This window comes from Castor canadensis, chromosome 10, assembly GCF_047511655.1.
Source record: "Castor canadensis chromosome 10, mCasCan1.hap1v2, whole genome shotgun sequence".
Taxonomy (NCBI): domain Eukaryota; kingdom Metazoa; phylum Chordata; class Mammalia; order Rodentia; family Castoridae; genus Castor; species Castor canadensis.
The window spans coordinates 84,347,333-84,371,317 of NC_133395.1; the positions used below are offsets into that span (position 1 = coordinate 84,347,333).

Below are 23,985 nucleotides of genomic sequence, written 5' to 3' on the forward strand. Positions count from 1 at the left end.
CTTGGAATAAAATCGTTATTGAAGCCAGGGGTGGTGGTGCAGGTCTGTAATCCCAGTACTTAGGAGGCCGAGGCAGGAGGACAGTGCATGAGGCCAGTCTAGACTACAAAATGAATCCCCACCTCAGAAAAAAACAAAAAAGAAACAAAAGCAAAACCCATGTTACTGAACCTCTGGAGGGCTAGGTCATTTGTATTATCTGTGCTGTGGAGATATCTGTGTGTGGCCTGGGGACTCACTCTCCCAGAAAGCCCCACTGACTTCTTTTTGTTTCCCTCATTGTCTGATGCATGGGACCTGGAGATCACTGTACCTAAACCAGGTGCAGGCTATGGTTGCCAAGCAATTTGGGGATGGAGACCCCAAGAATGTGACAGTCCCTGCTTTACCTCAGACTGGTGACCCGGTGGCCCAGTGGTAACACCATGAGGGTCCTGGCAGAGCTGGGAGGTCTGCAGCCCCCTGGCACCACCTCAGAGAGGTGTGTTTCCACCTTTAAAACCAGACCCAAATTCTCTAGCGACTCGTGACTTTGGGTCTGTTCTTCCCCACTGGCTTCTCCTCCCAATACTGTCACCATGTGACCCAGGCTAGGAAGACGAAGGCTTCTCCACTCCTTACCTTTGGACTTGCCTTGTCCTGCCTTCTGAGCATTTAACATGGCGAGTTTCTTTTGATTTTCTGGAATTTCCATTCCTGGATTTAGAAACAGATGTGAACTAGATTCAGAACACACACCAGACATATTGCAGAACAAACCCTGAACCACGGCTCACACTGGTGCTGCGGTGTTTGCTGCAACCTGTAGCAAAGAACCCGAGGAGAGATGGAAAGACAGGAAAGAAGTGGAAGAAGCTGACACAGGCACACCTCACAGTTATCCTCTAAACCAGGATTGCTTGCTCATTCATCCATTGATTCACTCATTCATGTATTTATGTATGTTTGTTCATTCGTTTTTTGAGACAGTGTTTTGCTATGTAGCTCAGGTTGGCCTCAAATTCCTCCTCTATCTGCCTCCCAAGTATTGAGATTACAGGCATGTACCATCATGCCCGATGTTAAGCCTGGACGTTTAAAAGAGTGAAATGGAGTGCTGTTGCTAATGACATGCAGACTCTTGTATAGAGCTGGCACTTCTGGGCACAAAGTCACCCTAATTGCAGCTGGAAAGCCCCAATCCCAGTATGGAGAAAGCATAGCAAAGGGACCCCAGGCCTGCTCCCCTGCATGTGATGGGAGTTCTGGGGGTTGTGATTCTATTTACACAAAGGTTCTGCCTGAGGACTGCGAGTGGACTCTGTACCCCAGCTGTGAGCAGTGTGTGCCCTGAACTTGCCCCAGCATAGTTTGGTATTGGAGGGACTGGGATGGATGCTGTCTGTATATAGTGGGCAAACTAGGGGAAAATGAGCCATGCTGGGAAAACCGGGGACGAGAAAGCCTTTCAGCTTTGGAGAGGAGGAAGGACAAACGAGCAGTGGCTATGGCTGGTGCTGGCTGGTGCTGGCTGGCCTCCTGCAGGTGAGGAGCACCTGCTCTACTGTGGCAGGCTGACTGTTCTCTGTTCCACTCCTCACTTGACCTGAGTCACTGCCTGAGCCCCACTGTGCACCTCTGTGTGCTCTGTTCCCTGGCCTTGGTTCCTGTGTTTGCCTAGAGTCTGTCCCTGAACGGTCTTGATGTCTCCTGTGAACTCCATGCCCTGTTCCCTTGACATCTTCTTCCTCCTGGGCCCAACCTGGCCAGCCTGGGCTTGGCCCTCTCCAGCCTGGTTCATGAAACTGTCTCCAGGGTCTGCCCACCTAGAGTGCCAGTTATTGAGACTGGCATCCTCTTCCAGGCAAGGGCCTGGGGCCCACTTCACCCACACCCTTCCAGTTTCCAGACCCCTAGGCCTTGCTCATTCCCCATCACCAGGCCTGCCCTTCCTTCCTTCTACGTTGAAGGACAGCTGAAGAGACTTTAGGATGTCCTCTCTTGTGGAAATCCAAATCCAAACACTCCAACTCACAGGTGAGTTCAAGGCCTGTACCAGACAACATGGAGTGACAGGTCAACTGGGGATTTGGTGGTTCTGTCACTTTGCATTTTGTTAACTGTCACTTGCACCTATCTGAAGAACTCTGGAGGGCAGGGTGATAAGCTCACTGCACAGGGCCAGTTGCTGGGAGTCAGGTTTCCTCTGAGTCCAAAGGACACCCAACTAGGGGAGGAAGGAGTCCCCTGTGAGGCGAGGTCATGCCCTGGCAGTCATCTCAGGAGACTCTTGCTTCTGATGCAGCCCAGCCTAACAGACTTGTAAATCCCTTCAGCTCTAACACAGGCCAGTGAAACCTCCCGTGGGCATTAGTAAAACCCAGCCCAAGCCTCGAGGTGCTGGCTGAATACAGGCAACACTGGGCTGACAGGTACAGTATGGTTCCTTGTTTCCTCCCACAGTGAGGGAAGGACAGGGGCTATGCCTGCCCCACCGTCCTGGAGCACATGGGCCAAGGTGGGCTGCACAGACCAGTGTCTCTCATCCAACCTCCATCTCCCATTGGACAGCTGGTGTTCACAACCCTAATTTGTTTGGGAGGCTCTGGAACTCAGGCTTGCAGGCCATGGGTGCCATTACTGTCACTGTCACTGCCACTGCCACTGCCTTGGGGCAGCTTCAGTCCTACAGCATCATGCAATGCCAGGGCCAGCAGAAGCTGGATGGTGAGGCAGAGGTTCAGGTTGAAGATCCCTCATCTGAAACACTTTGAACCAGAAGTGTGTCATGCTTCAGACTGATTTTAGACTTTTTGATATCTTGGGGATGAGATCAATGTCTAAACATAAAACTCAGTTACGTTTCATGTACACCTTAAACACACAGTCTGCAGGGAATTTTATACTGTATGTTCAGTGCACCTGCATTCCATCTGGGACCCCTCACTCATGAGTCAGGTGTGGAATTTTCCACTTGTGACATCATATTGGTGCTCAGCCAGTTCCAGATTTTGAAGCATGGGGAGCTCAGCTTTTCCGATTAGAGACGGATGCACAGCCTATACAAGTGTACTACTAAGTACAGGGACATTGCTCTGACTATAATGCATGGCACGTGGTTCAAGGTATGAAAAGTGGGGAATACGTAGGCAGAATTAAGTGTGAACTGACCAGGGCAGCGAGGGGAATTCGAAGTGCTTTGCAAGGCACTGTGGAAGAGGAGGCCTCGAGACTCACCTGGGGGACAGTCAGTAAAGTGTGGTGTGATCCAGAGTCACCTGAGCTGGTCTTAACAGGGTCTAGTTCCTTATGGTTCAATTTCCTCACCAGTAAAATGGGTTTGACAGAAACCACACCCTAGGAATCTATGGAGACAGTCTCTACACGGTGCAGCAGATGTAGAGTTACTATGACTAGGCTCAGAGTAAATAAGGAATATGTGTTGCTTGTGCTAGTGACATCTGCCATGGTCTGTCTTATGAACATGTTTGGGATTTGTTTTTTTTCTCTTTTCCCATGGCCGAGGGCTGCTCACCCATCTGCTGGTCCTCCTGCACCCGCTGCCTCTCCTCTGCACAGGCCTGCAGCCACCTGGCCTTGTCTTCTTGTTTTTTGGCACAGAACAGATGAACCTCATCTGTAGTCCTGCTGACGAGCTTGAAGGCATTTCTCACACTGAGGTTCCAGTCCTTGTCCCGCCCATCCTCCACGTCCACGAGCTCCATCTCGTCCATGTCCGTACGGCCCTTGTAGTAGAGCATGTCCCTGCGCAGCAGGTCCTTCTTGCAGGCCACCAGCTGGTGGTCAAACAGAAAGAAGGTTCGCTGCTGGCTCTTGCCTTGCCTAGTGATTTTGGTCAGCTCCCCAGAGTGAATCAGCTCCGAGCTCCGGTCCAGAAGGTCCAGTCCCTAGAAGGATGAAAGCACACGTTACATCTTCCAATTCAGATTCCTTTTGGCGTCAATGACCTGGGCACAGTCCTTTAGACTGTCTATTGCCTGCCCCCACACACAGGTGGGCAGAGCCTCAAAGGCCATTGTAACCTCAGTTTCCTGGTTTCCCTGGCCATAAGATGTCTCTCTTTTATTTCCTACAGTACCTCTGTATTACCTAGCCTAACCCTCTGGTGAGAACCATGCTAAATCTAGCCAAGATCTGTAGTCTCTGATGAAGACTGGTCTTCTATGAATAAGGAGGCATCAAAGAGGTCTTAATGTACTAGACACAGTACCAAGTCTGTGGCTTGAGCCAGGTGTGTAGCAGCTCCCTGGAACAACTAGTTTGAGATCTTGGAAACAAAAGGCCAGGCAGCAAACTGCCAGCAAGAAATTAGCACACTAGCTCTCTAACCTATCTCCTTAGAGTCTGAAATTGGAAAGAAAAAGCACACTTTAAAAAAAAAATTTTTTTTTTTTGCGGGGGTGGAGGTAACTGGGATTTAACACAGGGCTTTGAGCTGGTTAGGCAGGCGCTCTGCCACCTGAGCTGTGTCTATAGCCTGAAAATACACTTTTATAATATTTAGCTTGGATCTAATCCAATGTCACTTTATGGCATTTGGTATAACATTTGCCTTCGTTTTATAAGATTTTATTCTTTAATCCCAGTCATACACGGTATGTTTTGGAAGCCAAAAAAGCTTGACTTCAAAATATTTCTTCTATTTATTTGCCCGAAGCAATTCTGTGTCCTACATTCTTCACTTACAAAATAAGTGGTCAGATTTGGTGATCTGGGGTCTTTCCAAGCTTCCCAAGTCTACACAGCTCTTGAAAAATAAGCATTTCTCTCCATCTTTCACTGCTATGATCTATTTCAACAAAAATCCTAACTTCTCACTCCAAACCTGCTTGCTCTTCTCAGAAAGTCAGTTCTGACTCTCCCAGGAGGAAGCAGGGCAGATCTTACTTAGTCCAACTACCACGCAGTCAAGATTAGCAGGGGTTGAGCACAGAAGAGACCAGTACAGACTGTGAAGTCAAGCTGCCTGCCTGGGTTCAAAGCCAGATCTGCCACTTTCTCACTATGTGGCTTTGGGCAACCTACTTACCCTTTCTGTTCTTCATTTTCTTCATCATTAAATGGGGGTGACGATGGTGCCAGATGTGTGGTAAACAATGCAGGCACTATCTCTTGTCACCGTATGAGTGTGTGTGTAAACAGGTAACAGGGAGTGTATCTGCTGGGCCATTTTTGTGGGCTCTGTCACGTGATGTATTTGTACTGGATTACATAATGCTCACAGTAGCCTGAGGTAGGTAATAGTTTCTTCCGCAACTTAAAGATTAAACAAACAAACAAAAACCACTAACTAATTTTCCCACGTTATATAGGAATGAAATGTACCGTATATTCCTACCACTGTGCCCTGTGACTACCTGTGCACTGGCCCCCTTGGCCCCTTGGGCGGAGCGGGGGCGGGGGGCAGGTAATGGATGGAAAGCTCACTTACTTTCCGTGTCAGGGGAGCCAGAGGCCATGAGATCAATTAATTACGGACACTCTTCAGATTTCGCTCTTCATGGGAGTGAGGTTTAAAGTAGCTGGTGGTAAAATGCAACAACATGTCTCCAGATACCAGGCCATGTGTAGCATGTACACAATTGAAGCCAAGACTGCACAGTATCAATCAGCATGTTAACACAGGCCATCGCTAGGTCAAGGGTCAGGAGGGGTGTGTGGCACTAAGTGTGTATGTGTGTGTGTGTGTGAGAGAGAGAGAGAGAGAGAGAGAGAGAGAGAGAGAGAGAGAGAGAGAGTCCCACTCACCTCCCAGCCCACGATGGACACCTGCCAGCGAGCGATCTTGTCGATGCTCTCCAGCTTACGCTTTCGCTCATTGATCAAGCAGGCCACGTTCTTCATGGCCTCATAGGCTGCCTTGATGTTGTTGTAATCACTGCAAAATGCAAAGTTAATTGCAATCATGTGACATGCAACTCCAAAATGCGGGCTGACAAAATAATCCCTTATTTGTACACCAACAGTCTAGACCAAGTGGCCTTTGAATAACAGCCACTGTTTCCTTTTGCTTGTCTCCTGTGAATAGACTCCAGTCTGCATAGGTTGAGGGAGCCGATGGAAAGCAATTCACAATTCTTTCAATAAGAATGTTTTCACTCATTTCCCAGAAATCACAATGAATGAAAGTAAATGCCATAAGAAACAAAGTTTTAGTTGGTGACTTTGGCTTATTTTTGATAATACAGAAAGAATGGTCTTCATTATTGCTTTGATTCTGACTTGATCAGTTTTGCTATATAAAGCACTTTAAAAACCACTACCACGTCAAGAGTGATTATGTGTAGCAAGTCTCACCTTTTACCCTGGTCAGGAAGGGATGCGAAGACACAAGCTGCAAAGTCTGATCTGCTGAGCTGTGTTGGTAGGTGCTAACAGGCTGCTTGCCTCACCAACAAGTCCTCATTTCTGCACATCACAGCCAAACCAAACTAAAATGTTTCCCCCAACAGGCTCTTGGCCCGGTGTATCTAAGACTAATACTAAAAACCATGAACTGGAGTTCTAATCTACACACAGGCTAGAACACAGCTTGCCCAGAGTCTGAAAATGTTACAATCAGGTTTTGCTCAGTGTCACTAATTTGGGGACATGTAAACAGACTGAGTTTTTTACTTTCCTATGTTGTCTTGCAGGACAGACAGAGCCATGGAGTCTCAGAAAGACTGAACTAGGATCCTCCTGCATAACTGGGAAGAACACCTTGAGGGCAGATGCTATGGGCTATGTACCAAACACAGTTAACACGGCTCCCGGGATGTCCCTGGTGCTGTCCCTCACGCTGACAGTGTCTGTAGACAGGCCTCTCACAGAAGCAGAGCGCAAAGAGGAATGAAAATCATACATGGGGGCTGTCCTAACAACAGGAGCAAAACCCCACAGAGGGGCCTCTAGCAATGGAAAGGGTGCAAAATTCTCAGTGTAATTCCAGAATGTAAGGGCTTTGAAGAATCTGTGCTCTGCTTTACTTAAGACAAGGAAATGGGTTTTTCTCATTTCCTTTGAAATAACTCTTTAAAAAAAATAGTCAAAACTGCAAATGCTCATAGGGAAAAATGCCCTTGAAAAGATGCCACATGCCTATGATCCCAGCTACTTGGAAGGTGTAGGTGGGAGGGTTGTAGTGCAAGGCCAGCCTAGGCACAAAACCACAATACGCTATCTGAAAAATGACTAAAGCTAAAAAGGTCTGGGGACATGGTCAAGTGGCAGAGCATCTGCCTAGCAAGTGTAAGGCTCTCAGTTCAAAATCTAGTACCAGTGTGAGAGAGTGAGACAGACAGAGAAAAAGGCAGAGACATGGAGAGACAGACAGAGACACAGAGAGAGAGAGAGAAACATCACCTACGGCAGAAGACTGGGGTGCAGTGTTCTGGCCACAGCCTTCCCATCCTGGAGTGTGGTGCTCTGAGCTGCTTGCTCACATCTTTCAGGAAGTCCTTGCTTCTTAGTTCTCTTATTTATTTTCTCTGGACCCTCATCATAATGCCTTTATTCTATTTTGTTTTTTCTAACTTCTACTGATTTCTGGTTCTCTTGATTTCTCTATTTTGTCTGCTGGACTGTTCTGATTTTCCCATTAAAGACAGCTCTTTTTTTTTATATGTATTTCAAGAGCTCCTTGCTTGTGTTCCCTTAGTCTTACTTTTCTGAACTGACACCCATATCTGTGGTCTATTGTTCAGTGGCCTGCTCTTGTTCTTTCAAGCCTGATCTCTGCACAGTAGTTCAGAGGCAGGGAAGACAGGGAAAGATCTACTCTCCGTGCCCTGTGGGGTGATACTTTTGTTCTGCTTATCCAGATACAGCAGTCCTCCCTTATGTAGTTTCAATTTCAATGGTATTGGTTATCTACGGTCAACCACAGGCTGAGGACATTAAATGGAAAATTCCAGAAATAATTCCTAAGCTTTAAAAACCTGTATCACTATTATTATTTATTGTATTTACCTCTTCCTGTGCCTAATTTATAGATCAATATTTTTCACAGGTATGTTTTTCCTAAACAGCCAGGTGTGATGGTACACATTGTAACTCCTGCACTACAAAGGCAAGTGCAGGAAGATCACCAGTTTAAGGACAGCTACAAAGCAAGACAGTATCTCAAAAAAACAAGGTTAAGAAGGTAGACTAATAGCATTCACCAATCCCTTGAACCTCAGAGAAATTGGCCAGGAACAGACAGCAAACAGCTATTTTTTGAGCTAGTTCACTTCTCTCTAAGTAGTGCTGGGGATCAGGCACTGTTCTTAGAACACACTTGGCAAAGGTTTTTTTTTTTTTTTCTTTTATTCATATGTGCATACAAGGCTTGGGTCATTTCACCCCCTGCCCCCACCCCCTCCCTTACCACCCACTCCGCCCCCTCCCTCTCCCCCCCACCCCCTCAATACCCAGCAGAAACTATTTTGCCCTTATCTCTAATTTTGTTGTAGAGAGAGTATAAGCAATAATAGGAAGGAACAAGGGGTTTTGCTGGTTGAGATAAGGATAGCTATACAGGGCATTGACTCACATTGATTTCCTGTGCGTGGGTGTTACCTTCTAGGTTAATTCTTTTTGATCTAACCTTTTCTCTAGTTCCTGGTCCCCTTCTCCTATTGGCCTCAGTTGCTTTTAAGGTATCTGCTTTAGTTTCTCTGCGTTAAGGGCAACAAATGCTAGCTAATTTTTTAGGTGTCTTACCTATCCTCACCCCTCCCTTGTGTGCTCTCGCTTTTATCATGTGCTCATAGTCCAATCCCATTGTTGTGTTTGCCCTTGATCTAATGTCCACATATGAGGGAGAACATACGATTTTTGGTCTTTTGGGCCAGGCTAACCTCACTCAGAATGATGTTCTCCAATTCCATCCCTTTATCTTTGAATGATAACATTTCGTTCTTCTTCATGGCTGCATAAAATTCCATTGTGTATAGATACCACATTTTCTTAATCCATTCGTCAGTGGTGGGGCATTTTGGCTGTTTCCATAACTTGGCTATTGTGAATAGTTCGGCAAAGGTTTTCTATAGAGCTACATCCAGTCCACTGGTGAGAAACTGTACCTCAACCTTGCCACTACCCAGTCCGGCCTGAACACTGCAAACAATTCAACTGAAAGAATACAGGAGACTAAAAGTTCCAACCAACAATCTGCCACTAGATGTGCAAATCCCAATGCAGGAACACAAGATATATGAAAAAATAAAAATTAAAAAAAGAAACAAAAAACAAGGCAACATGACTCCTCCAAGACTCAGTAATTCTGAAATTGTCTACTGACAATAAAAATGGTGGTGGATGAAATTCCAGATAAAGAATTCAAAAGAATAATTGTAAGAATGATCAAGAAAATCAAGAGGATATGAATAAACTCCTAAATAAATTAAAAGAGAATACAAATAAACAGCTGAATGAATTAGGGAAGATAATGCAAGGTATGAAAAAGTTATTAAAAAAACAGAAATTCTGAAAAAAAGCAAATTCAAATTTTGGAAATGAAAAGCTCAATATATTAAAAACTCAGTTGAAAGCCTTACCAGTAGACTGGATCAAGCAGAAGACAGAATGTGAAGGGTTGAAGACAAGGTAGATGAACTAAAACCTTTGAACAACAATAAAGAAAAGCAAAGCAAAACAAAAAAACCTAATAGCACAACATTCAAGACCTCTTGGAGCACCATTAAAAGACCAAACCTACAAACCATAGGTGTAGACAGAGAAGAACAAACTAAAGGCATAGAAATCATATTCAATAAAACAGTAGCAGAAAATTTCCCAAATCTTGGAAAAGAGATCTCTAAGTACAGGAGTCTTTTAGAACACAGACAAGACTAGAAAAGAAACTCCTCATGTCATAGTTAAAACATTAAAAATACACAAGGAAAGAATATTAAAAGTTGCAAGAGTGAAGCACCAAGTCACATACAAAGGCAAACCCTCCAGAATAACAACAAATTTTTCAACAGAAACTCTAAAACCGGGAGGGCTGGAACAATGTATTTCAAGCCCATCAAGAAAACAACTGCCAGCCTACATTACTGTATCTAGCAAAGCTGTCTTTTATAATTGAAGGAGAAATAAAATCCTTTCATGATAAACAAAAACTAAAGGGATTCATAAGCACTATACCAGCACTGCAGAAAATACATAATGGAATCCTATACACAGAAGAGAGAGATAAACACAACTATGGGGAATTAAGAAAGAGTAAACTCCATTACAAGAGCAGATTAGCAATTGAGGATAAGGAAAGAACTAAACATAGTTAAAAACAACAAAATGACAGGAATTAGAACATGCCTCTCAATAATAACTCTGAAAGTTAATGGTCTCATTTCTCCAATTAAGACACAGGCTGGTGGACTGGGTTAAAAAATAAGACACACCTGTTTGTTACCTACAGGAAATATACTTCAGCGGCAAGGACAAACACAAGCTTAAAGTGAAAAAATGGAAAAAGATCATCCAAGCAAATGCAGCTAAAAGGCAAGCAGGAAGAAGTGTACTCACATCTGACAAACTTCAAATTAAAGTTAGTCACAAGAAACAAAGGAGATTATTTTGTACTGATGAAGGGAACAAACCAATCAAGAGGATTTAACAATTGCAAAGACACATGAGAACAGCAGCACACTCAATTTCATAAAACAACACTACTGGACATAAAAGCTCAGACAGACCTGAACATAGTAACGGGATAACTTCAGCACCCCATTCTCACCAACAGATAGGTTATTCAGACAAAAAAATGAACAAAGAAACTTCAGAATTAAGTGACACTATAGATGAACCTAACAGACATCTACAGAAAATTCCTATAGAATACACATTCTCAGCAGGCCATGGAACATTCTTGAAAATAGATCATATTTTAGGACATAAAGCAAGTCTTACAAATATAAGGATATTGAAATAATTGTATTTTATAGACCACAATAAAATAAAACTAGAAACCAATAGCAAGAGGAACTACAGAAAATATACAAGCACATGGAGATGGAACAATACTTTTTTTGTACTGGGAAGTGAACCCAGGCCTTGTGCATGCTAGGCAAGTACTCCACTAGTGAGCCATACTCCCAGTTCTTTTTGTTTTGTATTTTGTTTGTCCGGGCTGTCCTTGAACTCATGATCCTTCTGCTTCTACTTCCCGAGTAGCTGGGATTACAGGCATGAGCCACCACACCCACTTGACCAACACGCTTTGAAATGATCAGTCATCAAAGAAATTAGGAGGGAAAATAAGAAAATCCTAGAAACAAATGAAAATGAAAACACAAAATTCCAGAACCTATGGGACAGGATGAAAGCAGTTCTAAGAGGGAAGTTTCAGTGACATATGCCTACACTAAAAAATTAGAGCAATCTCAAATAATCTAACGATGTACCTCAAGGTCTTAGAAAACAAGAATAAGTCAATCCTCAAGTTAGTACAAGAAAAGAAATAAAAATAGGAGGTGAAATTAATGCAATGGAAACCAAGGGAAAGGATTAATGAAACTAAGAGTTCATTCTTTAAAACAATAAACGAGATTGACAGACCCTTAGTGAAATTGACCAAGAAAGGGAAGGAAAAGACCCGAATTAATAAAGAGATTAAAAAAAAAAAAAAGGTGTTGTTACAACACCACTGAAATCCAGAGGGTCATTAGGGAAACCTTACATTCCAACAAGCTAGAAAATCTGGGAGAAATGGATAAATTTCTAGACAACGTGAGCTACCAAAACAGAAACATGAAACGCAAATAACTTAAGATCATGAGTCATGACACTGAAACAGTGATTAAAACACCTCCCAGTAAAGAAAAACCCAGGATAGGATGGATTCATAGCCGAATTTTACCAGACATTTAAAGAACTTTCAGCAGTGCTCCACAAACTAGTCCACAAAATACAAAAGCAAGCAACACTTCGAATTCATTCTATGAGGCCAGTATTACCCAGATAACAAAACTGAATGAAGACATACACAAAAATGAAAACTACAGGCCAACTACCTTCATGCAAAAATACTTAATAAACCAGGCACCTGTGGCTCATGTCTGTAATCCCATCTACTTGGGGGGCAGAGATCAATTTGAAGCCAAATAACCAATACAAAAGAGCTGGTGGAGTGACTCAAGTGGTAGAACTGCCTGCCTAGCAAGCATGAGACCCTGAGTTCAAATCCCCATACTGCAAAAAAAAAAAGAATACAAAAAAAAAAAAAAAACCTCAATAAAATACTTGCAAAGAGCATTCAACAACACATTAAAAGGATCAAGGACTAGTGGAATGGCTCAAGTGGTAAGAGCACTTGCCTAGAAAACATGAGGTCCTGAGTTCAAACCCCAGTACCTCCACAAAAAAGATCATACACCATGATCAAGTTGACCTTATTCCAGAAACTGGAGGGTGGTTCAGCACATAGAAATCAATAAGCATATAAACAGAAGGAGCCAGGTATGGAGGTGCCCACATACAATCCCAGCGCTCTGGAGACAGAGGCATGAGGATCACCAGCTGCAGGTCAGCCTGGGTTACATGGTGTCTCAAAAAATCCAAAAACGAAGCAAGGACAAGAATCATATAGTCAGCCTCACGCCGTTGCTATCACAACACTTGTCTCAGAATCAAAGAGAAGAAGGTCTCAGTTGAATTCTCTGCTTGTTGAGATATCTATTGGTGTGTCAATTAAAGTCCTCCATGCAGGTGTGGCCACACTGTGACATGTGAGACAAGAACCGGTGAGGGAAGCTTGTTGAAGTGGAGGACACCAGGGACGGCCAAATGTCTGACATCATGGCCACATACAGAGATGGCCTAGTGGCACAGCTGGACCAAGTGTACACCCGTGGCAGCAAGATTTGCTTCCTGATTTTGTATAACATGCTAAAAAAATGCACCAATGTTAGAGAATGAAAAATAGAAACCAAGGCTTGGGGCCACTGGGAGAAAGCTGCTATTCTAAAGGCCCATGGTTACAAGAGAAAGACACATGTCCGCTGGGGAATGGAGACACCTTCCAGATGCAAGGATAATGTTCTCTGTCGATCACAGCCTTACCCTTTTGGTTTTACTTTATTTATTTGTGTTAATTAATTAGTAACTTTGCTCTTTGTTTCCTTTAGGTTATCTGAATTTGTGGGGGTGGGTACCTGTGTGTATGTCCTAGAATTTTTTTTGTTTTTACATCCTTCTCATTAGGATTGAACTAAATAAATATGATTGTTCTGTTTTTTGAGAAAGAATTTCATAATTGTTTTAATAGATAAAGAAAAGTCTGTAACAGAATCCAACAATCCTTCGTGATAACACCCCTAAAGAATGTAAGGTTCATACATCAGCATAATAAAGGCAATATGTAATAAACCTATAACCAACATTATAGCAACTGGGGAAAAACTGAGAGTACTTCCCTCTTAATCAGGAACAAAACAAGGTTACCCACTCACCACTCTTATTCAACATGGTGTTGAACTCTTAGCCAGAACAATAAGGCAAAACAAAGAAATAAATGGGACACAAACAGAAAAAGAAGAAGTCAGACTATCTCTGTTTGCAAATGATATGACAATATACTTTAAACACCCTAAAGACTCCACTAGAAGATCCGGTGTGTACTTTCATCAAAGTAGCAGGATAAAATTCAACATACACAAAATAGTCACTTTTCTACACTCCAACAACAAACTCACTGAAAAAGATGCCAGGGAAGTAATCCCATTCACAATAGCCTGAAAAAAATAAAACCAAAGATGTGAAGGGCCTCTACAATGAAGACTAGAAGACACTAACGTCACAAACAAAAACCACAAAAGAAGGTGTAGAAGATACTAGAAGACAGGAAGACCTCCCATGTCCATGTTGGCAGAATTAATATGGTGAAGATGGCCACGAAACCAATGCAATCCCCATCAAAATTCCAATTACATTCTTCAAGAATATAGAAAACAATCCTAAAATCCATACTGAACCACCAAAGACCAAAAACATCCAAAGCAATCCTGAGCAAAAAAGAGTAATTTGCTGGAGGATTTCAAACTACACTACAGAGTGCATGATACTGGCACAAAAACAGACACACAGGACAATGGAGCAGAAGATGCATAAGTAAGTGCAAGCAGGTTCTACCATCTGATTCTCAACAAAGGTGCCAAAAACATGCACTGAAAAAAAAGAAAAAAGATGGCCTTTTCAATAAGCAGTGCTGGGGAAATGGCTATCCTCTTGCAGAAGCCTGAAACTAGGCCCCTACCTCTCGCCTTGCACAAAAGTCAACTCGAGCTCAAGTTGTACAGCGCTTGCCTAGAAAAAGAAAGAAACAAACAAAATGGACCAATACCTTGATATAGAACCCAAAACAATGACACTAGAGAGGAAATCATAGGGGAAACCCTTCAAGATACAGGAACAAAGATTTTTTGAAGACTCCAACAGCTCAGGAAAAAAAAGCAACAAATGACAAATGGGATTGTGTCAAATTAAGAAACAACTGACAGAGGGAAGAGACAAGCCTGCAGAACAGGAGAAAATCTTTGCCAGATATTCATCAAAAGATGAATTCTCACATCCTAGGGCAAAAAGCAAGCCTCAGCAAATATAAGAAAATAGAAATTATACCATGCATTCTATCTGATCACAATGCATTAAAACTAGACCTCAACAACAAAAATAAAGACAAAAAACAGGCAAACAGCTGGAAACTGAACAACTCATTGCTTAATGAACAATGGGTCATTGGTAAAATAAAAGGAAATTAAAAGGTTCCTGGAAGTCAATGAAAATGAAAACACAACCTACCGGAACCTATGGGACACAGGAAAGGCAGCCCTGAGAGGAAACTTTATAGCCATGAGTGCATATGTTAAAAAGACTGAAAGATCTCAAATCAATGACCTAATGATACATTTCAAACTCCTAGAAAAACAAGAATAAGCAAATCCCAAAACAAATAGAAGGAGAGAAATAATAAAAAATAAGAGCTGCAATCAATGAAATAGAAACCAAAAAAACCATACAAAGAATTAATGAAACAAAAAGTTGGTTCTTTGAAAAAATAAACAAGATCGATAGACCTCTGGCAAACCTGACTAAAATGAGAGAAAAAACCCAAATCAGTAAAATCAGGAACGCAAAAGGGGAGATAACAACAAACACCATGGAAGTCCAGGAAATCATCAGACACTACTTTGAAAACCTATATTCAAATAAATTTGAAAATGTTGAAGAAATGGACAGATTTCTAGATACTTATGATAATCCAAAACTGAACCAAGAGGAAATTAATCACCTGAATAGACCTATAACACAAAATGAAATTGAAGCAGCAATCAAGAGTCTCCCAAAAAAGAAAAGTCCAGGACTAGATGGATTCTCTGCTGAATTCTATCAGACCTTTAAAGAAGAACTAATACCAACTCTCCTTAAACTGTTCCATGAAATAGAAAGGGAAGGAAAATGCCTAACACATTTTATGAAGCCAGTATTACACTTATCCCAAAACCAGGCAAAGACACCTCCAAAAAGGAGAACTATAGGCCAATCTCCTTAACGAACACTGATGCAAAAATCCTCAAAAAATAATGGCAAACCAAATTCAACAACTCATCAAAAAGATCATTCACCACGACCAAGGAGGCTTCATCCCAGGAATGCAGGGGTGGTTCAACATACGAAAATCAATAAACGTAATAAAACACACTAACAGAAGCAAAGACAAAAACCACTTGATCATCTCAACAGATGCAGAAAAAGCCTTTGATAAGATCCAACACCATTTCATGATAAAAGCTCTAAGAAAACCAGGAATAGAAGGAAAGTACCTAAACATCATAAAAATTATATATGACAAACATACAGCCAACCTTATAGTTAATGGAGAAAAACTGAAACCATCCCCTCTAAAATGAGGAACTAGACAAGGATGCCCACTATCTCCACTCCTATTCAACATAGTACTGGAATTCCTAGCCAGAGCAATTAGGCAAGAAGAAGGAATAAAAGGAATACAAATAGGTAAAGAAACTGTCAAAATATCCCTATTTGCAGACGACATGATCCTATACCTTAAAGACCCAAAAAACTCTACTCAAAAGCTTCTAGACATCATCAATAGCTATAGCAAGGTAGCAGGATATAAAATCATAATAGAAAAATCATTAGCATTTCTATACACTAACATTGAGCAAACTGAAAAAGAATGTATGAAAACAATTCCATTTACAATAGCCTCAAAAAAATCAAATACCTAGGTGTAAACCTAACAAAAGATGTGAAAGACCTCTACAAGGAAAACTATACACTTCTGAAGAAAGAGATTGAGGAAGACTATAGAAAGTGGAGAGATCTCCCACGCTCATGGATTGGTAGAATCAACATAGTAAAAATGTCGATACTCCCCAAAGTAATCTACATGTTTAATGCAATTCCCATCAAAATTCCAATGACATTCATTAAAGAGACTGAAAAATCTACTGTTAAATTTATATGGAAACACAAGAGGCCATGAATAGCCAAGGCAATAATCAGTCAAAAGAACAATGCAGGAGGTATCACAATACCTGACTTCAAACTATATTACAAAGCAATAACAATAAAAACAGCATGGTACTGGCACAAAAACAGACATGAAGACCAGTGGAACAGAATAGAGGACCCAGATATGAAGCCACACAACTATAAGCAACTTATCTTTGACAAAGGAGCTAAAAATATACAATGGAGAAATAGCAGCCTCTTCAACAAAAACTGCTGGGAAAACTGGTTAGCAGTCTGCAAAAAACTGAAACTAGATCCATGTATATCACCCTATACCAAGATTAACTCAAAATGGATCAAGGATCTTAATATCAGACCCCAAACTCTTAAGTTGATACAAGAAAGAGTAGGAAATACTCTGGAGTTAGTAGGTATAGGTAAGAACTTTCTCAATGAAACCCCAGCAGCACAGCAACTAAGAGATAGCATAGATAAATGGGACCTCATAAAACTAAAAAGCTTCTGTTCATCAAAAGAAATGGTCTCTAAACTGAAGAGAACACCCACAGAGTGGGAGAAAATATTTGCCAACTATACATCAGACAAAGGACTGATAACCAGAATATACAGGGAACTTAAAAAACTAAATTCTCCCAAAACTAATGAACCAATAAAGAAATGGGCAGGTGAACTAAACAGAACTTTCTCAAAAGAAGAAATTCAAATGGCCAGAAAACACATGAAAAAAATGCTCACCATCTCTAGCAATAAAGGAAATGCAAATTAAAACCACACTAAGATTCTACCTCACCCCTGTTAGAATAGCCATCATCAGCAACACCACCAACAACAGGTGTTGGAGAGGATGCAGGGGAAAAAGGAACCCTCTTACACTGTTGGTGGGAATGTAGACTAGTACAACCACTCTGGAAAAAAATTTGGAGGCTACTTAAAAAGCTGGACATCGATCTACCATTTGATCCAGCAATACCACTCTTGGGGATATACCCAAAAGACTGTTACTCCAGAGGCACCTGCACATCCATGTTTATTGCGGCACTATTCACAATAGCCAAGTTATGGAAACAGCCAAGATGCCCCAGCACTGACGAATGGATTAAGAAAATGTGGTATCTATACACAATGGAATTTTATGCAGCCATGAAGAAGAACGAAATGTTATCATTCGCTGGTAAATGGATGGAATTGGAGAACATCATTCTGAGTGAGGTTAGCCTGGCTCAAAAGACCAAAAATCGTATGTTCTCCCTCATATGTGGACATTAGATCAAGGGCAAACACAACAAGGGGATTGGACTATGAGCACATGATAAAAGCGAGAGCACACAAGGGAGGGGTGAGGATAGGTAAGACACCTAAAAAACTAGCTAGCATTTGTTGCCCTCAATGCAGAGAAACTAAAGCAGATACCTTAAAAGCAACTGAGGCCAATAGGAAAAGGGGACCAGGAACTAGAGAAAAGGTTAGATCAAAAAGAATTAACCTAGAAGGTAACACCCACGCACAGGAAATCAATGTGAGTCAATGCCCTGAATAGCTATCCTTATCTCAACCAGCAAAACCCCTTGTTCCTTCCTATTATTGCTTATACTCTCTCTACAACAAAATTAGAGATAAGGGCAAAATAGTTTCTGCTGGGTATTGAGGGAGGGAGCGGGATGGGGTGGAGTGGGTGGTAAGGGAGGGGGTGGGGGCAGGGGGGAGAAATAAACCAAGCCTTGTATGCACATATGAATAATAAAAAAAAAAAGAAAATGTGGTATCTATACACAATGGAATTTTATGCAGCCATGAAGAAGAACGAAATGTTATCATTCACTGGTAAATGGATGGAATTAGAGAACATCATTCTGAGTGAGGTTAGCCTGGCCCAAAAGACCAAAAATCGTATGTTCTCCCTCATATGTGGACATTAGATCAAGGGCAAACACAACAAGGGGATTGGACTATGAGCACATGATAAAAGTGAGAGCACACAAGGGAGGGGTGAGGATAGGTAAGACACCTAAAAAACTAGCTAGCATTTGTTGCCCTCAATGCAGAGAAACTAAAGCAGATACCTTAAAAGCAACTGAGGCCAATAGGAAAAGGGGAACAGGAACTAGAGAAAAGGTTAGATCAAAAAGAATTAACCTAGAAGGTAACACCCATGCACAGGAAATCAATGTGAGTCAATGCCCTGTATAGCTATCCTTATCTCAACCAGCAAAAACCCTTGTTCCTTCCTATTATTGCTTATACTCTCTCTACAACAAAATTAGAGATAAGGGCAAAATAGTTTCTGCTGGGTATTGAGGGGGGGAGAGAGGGAGGGGGCGGATTGGGTGGTAAGGGAGGGGGTGGGGGCAGGGGGGAGAAATGAACCAAGCCTTGTATGCACATATGAATAATAAAAGAAAAATGAAAAAAAAAAGCTCTAACAAAACTAGGAATAGAAGGAAAGTACCTCAACATCATAAAAGTTATATATGACAAACATACAGCCAACCTTATAGTTAATGGAGAAAAACTGAAACCATCCCCTCTAAAATTAGGAACTAGACAAGGATGCCCACTATCTCCACTCCTATTCAACATACTACTGGAATTCTTAGCCAGAGCAATTAGGCAAGAAGAAGGAATAAAAGGAATACAAATAGGTAAAGAAACTGTCAAAATATCCCTATTTGCAGACAACATGATCCTATACCTTAAAGACCCAAAAAACTCTACTCAAAAGCTCCTAGACACCATCAACAGCTATAGCAAGGTAGCAGGATATAAAATCAACATAGAAAAATCATTAGCATTTCTATACACTAACAATGAGCAAACTGAAAAAGAATATATGAAAACAATTCCATTTACCATAGCCTCAAAAAAAAAAAAATCAAATACCTAGGAGTAAACTTAACAAAGGATGTGAACAATCTCTATAAGGAAAACTATAAACTTCTGAAGAAAGAGATTGAGGAAGACTATAGAAAGTGGAGAGATCTCGCATTCTCATGGATTGGTAGAATCAACATAGTAAAAATGACTATACTCCCAAAAGTAATCTACATGTTTAATGTAATTCCCATCAAAATCCCAATGACATTCATCAAAGAGATTGAAAAATCTACTGTTAAATTTATATAGAAACACAAGAGGCCATGAATAGCCAAGGCAATACTCAGTCAAAAGAACAATGCTGGAGGTATCACGATACCTGACTTCAAACTATATTACAAAGCAATAGCAATAAAAACAGCATGGTACTAGCACAAAAACAGACATGAAGACCAGTGGAACAGAATAGAGGACCCAGATAAGAAGTCACACAACTATAACCAACTTGTCTTTGACAAAGGAGCTAAAAATATACAATAGAGAAATAGCAGCCTCTTCAACAAAAACTGCTGGGAAAACTGGTCAGCAGTCTGCAAAAACTGAAACTAAATCCATGTTTATCACCCTATACCAATATTAACTCAAAATGGATCAAGGATCTTAATATCAGACCACAAACTCTAAAGTTGGTATAGGAAAGAGTAGGAAATACTCTGGAATTAATAGGTATAGGCAAAAACTTTCTCAATGGAACCCCAGCAGCACAGCAAGAGATAGCATAGATAAATGGGACTTCATAAAACTAAAAAGCTTCTGCTCAACAAAAGAAATGGTCTCTAAACAGAAGAGAACACCCACAGAGTGGGAGAAAATATTTCCCAGCTACACATCAGACAAAGGACTGATAACCAGACTATATAGGGAACTCAAAAAACTAAATTCTCCCAAAACTAATGAACCAATAAAGAAATGGGCAAGTGAACTAAATGGAACTTTCTCAAAAGAAGAAATTCAAATGGCCAGAAAACACATGAAAAAATGCTCACCATCTCTAGCAATAAAGGAAATGCAAATTAAAACCACACTAAGATTCTACCTCACCCCTGTTAGAATAGCCATCATCAGCAACACCACCAACAACAGGTGTTGGAGAGGATGCGGGGGAAAAAGGAACCCTCTTACACTGTTGGTGGGAATGTAGACTAGTACAACCACTCTGGAAAAAAATTTGGAGGCTACTTAAAAAGCTGGACATCGATCTACCATTTGATCCAGCAATACCACTCTTGGGGATATACCCAAAAGAATGTGACACAGGTTACTCCAGAGGCACCTGCACACCCATGTTTACTGCGGCACTATTCACAATAGCCAAGTTATGGAAACAGCCAAGATGCCCCACAATCGATGAATGGATTAAGAAAATGTCATATTTATACACAATGGAATACTACTCAGCCACGAAGAAGAATGAAATGTTATCGTCTGCAGGTAAATGGATGGAACTGGAGAACATCATCCTGAGTGAGGTCAGCCAGGCCCAGACCACCAAAAATCGTATGTTCTCCCTCATATGCGGGCTTTAGATCAAGGGCAAACACAATAAGGGGATTGGACTTTGATCACTTGATGAGGTGAGAGCCTATAAGGGAGGTATAAGGCTAGGCAGGAAACCCAAAAAAACCAAGATAGCATTTGATGTCCTCAATGCAAAGGAACTAATACTTTAAAGCAATAGAAGCCAATAGGAGAAGGGGACCAGGAACTAGAGAAAAGGTTAGTTCGAGAACAATTAATTTAGAAGGTAACATATATGTATAGGAAAGCAATGCGAGTAAACTCCCTGTATAGCTGTTCTTATCTCAACTAGCAAAAACCCTTGATACTTCCTATTATTGCTTATACTCTCTCTTCAACAAAATTAGAGATAAGGGCAGAATAGTCTCTGCCTGGTATTGAGGGGGTAGGGGAGAGGGAGAGGGGGCAGGGGAAGCGGGGAGAAATGACCCAAACATTGTATGCACATATGAATAAATGAAGAAAAAAAAGATGACTTTGTAGGACATATAAATAACTCAAAAAATTAAACACTGGGAACTGTTATTTATTGCTGGTATGAATGTAAATTAGCCCAGCCACCATGGAAATCAGTAATGGTGGCTCCTCAAAAAATTAAAAACAGAATTTCCATATGATCTAGTCATCCTACTTCTGGGTGTAGAACCAAAAGAATCATTCAGCCCACTACAGAGACAGCTGCATCATGGCAGCACACACAGCAGAGAAGTTATGGAGTCTGCCTAGGTGCCCACTGAATGAATGGATAAAGAAAATGTGGTATATACATAAGGGAGTCTCATTCAACCATTAAGAAGAGGGCAATTATGTTGCTTGTTGGAAAACAGATGGACCTGGAGATCATCATGTTAAGTGAAATAAGCTAGTTCCACAAATACAAGTATCACATATTTTCTCTCATTTCGGGAAGCTGGAGTTGGGGGGAACAACAAAACCCCCAACAAAAACAAAAACAAGGCTATAAAAATAGCGTGGGGATGGCTAGAAAGGTGGAAGGGAAGAGGAAAAGGGGGAGAGGGACAAGAGAGAGCAATGGAGAAATGATATGGTCAAAGTATATTGCATGCATGGATGGAAACTTCATAATAAAGCTCCTTATTAATGTACAATTAACGTACTCTAATTTAAAAAGAAGGCTGGGGAAGATGGGTCACGCCTGTAATCCCAGCTACTCAGAGGCAGAGATTAGGAGGATCAAGGTTCAAGGCCAGCACAGTCAAAATGTTAGTGAGACTCCACCTCAACCAAAAAGCTGGGCATGGTGGCTCATGTCTGTCAGTCATCCTAGCTATGTGGGAGATGCAAATAGGAGGATCATGTTCTAGAAAAATTGAGAGACCCTATTCAAAAAATAACTGAAGCACAAAGGGCTGGGGGCAGGCAAGTACACCTGCCTAGCAAGTGTGAGGCCCTGAGCTCAAACCCAAGTACTGCCAAGAGAAAAACAAAGGAAAAACATAGCACATATAGCATATAAGTACGACCTGATGTGTCAGACACCTGCCGGGAGTCTTGGAAAGTATCCTCCTCAGGTAAAGGGTGGGCCGCTGTAGTCAAACACCACTATTTCTTCTAGAAAGTGTTTAATTAACCACTGAATAACCACAAAGGAATATCTATACGGATAATGACCATAAGACCCCAGTGTACTTGTGACTCTGTAAGAGCTATACCAAGTTCACATCTTTGCAGATTGCCCTCTAGAGCCTAGTCAATGCTCCATGTCAGCGGCTGATGACACTCCACCCACCCATGCCTACCCCTCCAGAAGCACTGGTTTCTGGCCCCCTGGGACCAAGTGTCCTCACCTGTGTTCCTGAGTGGTGTACTTGAGCAGCTCGGCCAGCTGCAGGGGGTACTTGCAGATCTTCTGCACGGGCGTGAGGAGGAAGCCGTCCAGGGCAATGTCAATCATTTGTTGCAGCAGGCGGCAGGCCTCAAAGAAGTGCCTGTACTTGCCCTGCTTCATGAGCTCGGACAGCTCCACACAGGCGCCAGGGTGGTTGTTGCAGTACTCGGAGTAGATGGCAAAGCCCTCTTGCTGGAAGGAAAAGCAGCCTCATCAGAGTGTGGGGGCTTGGGACTGGCCGAGGGGACACTCCTGGACAGGGCATGACCCTGAGGATGGCCACCTGGTTCTGTCAGGGTAGGGTCTGGTCTGCAGCAGAGATGGGGAGGACGCCTATCTGAGGCTCAGATCTCCAGCCTGTTTCTCTTTTCTTCTTTCACTAACAAATCCTGGCCAGGAAGTACCACACAAAGTCCCCATTCTCCCAACAAGTCTCCTCTAACTCTCCACCTGTCACTCCCAACAAGCGGAAAGGCCCACTTGTTTCTCCCAGACTTCTCATTTCAAGGCAGTGCCACGCTGCTGCCCATCTCCCTACCCCCGCCCCCATCCCAAGGCTGTGTGGGCACTAGCTTTCAGAAAAGGCCCTGTCCCTGGGCATTGCTCCACATTCCTGACCGTGGCCTTCCCCCACCCCCATCTTCTGGGCCACCCCCTCACCGGTGTCCACCCCTCTCCAGAGCTGCCCTTCCCTCCTGCCCTGCCTGGCTTGACCCCATAGGCCTGTGTGTACTCAAATGCAGCATGTGTAAAACCAAGCCTCTGTTTCCCCAGAAAACACATTTTCCTAACCCATATGTTCATCCTCTGAGACCTGAAACCGCTCGGGCAGTTTTGATTGCTGTTCTTTATTTGTTGCCTACAACCAGTGTTCTTAGACTTTCTTCAAAAATGCCCAGTTCAACAAATCTCATCTCCCTCATCTCTCATGCTATCACCTCGCTGGGCCAAGCACAGCACCCTCCTCAGTGGCCTCTCTAGCTCTTTCCCCAAAGTAACCCACTGCCTGCCCATGTGGATCTACAGCCTCCCACCCAGGGTTTTATCCTTCCCCTGCATTCCCACCCAAACACCATGCTCAGTGATTTCAGGCCCTCCTATCCCCCAGGACCAGCTTTAGCCCTGCTGCCCCTAGAAACCCACTGGTCTAAGCATTTGGGAAGTAGGGGAGTTCTGCTCTCATTCTTATTATTACTGTGATTGATCGCTAAGTATTGTGTCTAGAAATAAAATCTTCCTCCTCCAAAATCTTTTAGTATTAAATAGTAACAGTCACCAGGGCT

General features: G+C 42.3%; 1 protein-coding gene across 9 annotated transcripts in view; it reads right to left on the minus strand.

Annotated features, from left to right (window-relative positions):
• Positions 1-23,985, minus strand: part of Spata13 (spermatogenesis associated 13) — a 310,379-nt gene that overhangs the window by 5,102 nt on the left and 281,292 nt on the right. For all 9 annotated transcript variants that reach the window (XM_074043734.1, XM_074043736.1, XM_074043735.1 and 6 more), the window contains 4 exons: positions 22,662-22,894; positions 5,749-5,878; positions 3,515-3,887; positions 622-696 (listed from right to left, as the gene is read on the minus strand). In XM_074043734.1, coding sequence (XP_073899835.1) covers positions 622-696; positions 3,515-3,887; positions 5,749-5,878; positions 22,662-22,894 — 811 coding nt within the window. The remainder of the gene's footprint in view (positions 1-621; positions 697-3,514; positions 3,888-5,748; positions 5,879-22,661; positions 22,895-23,985) is intronic.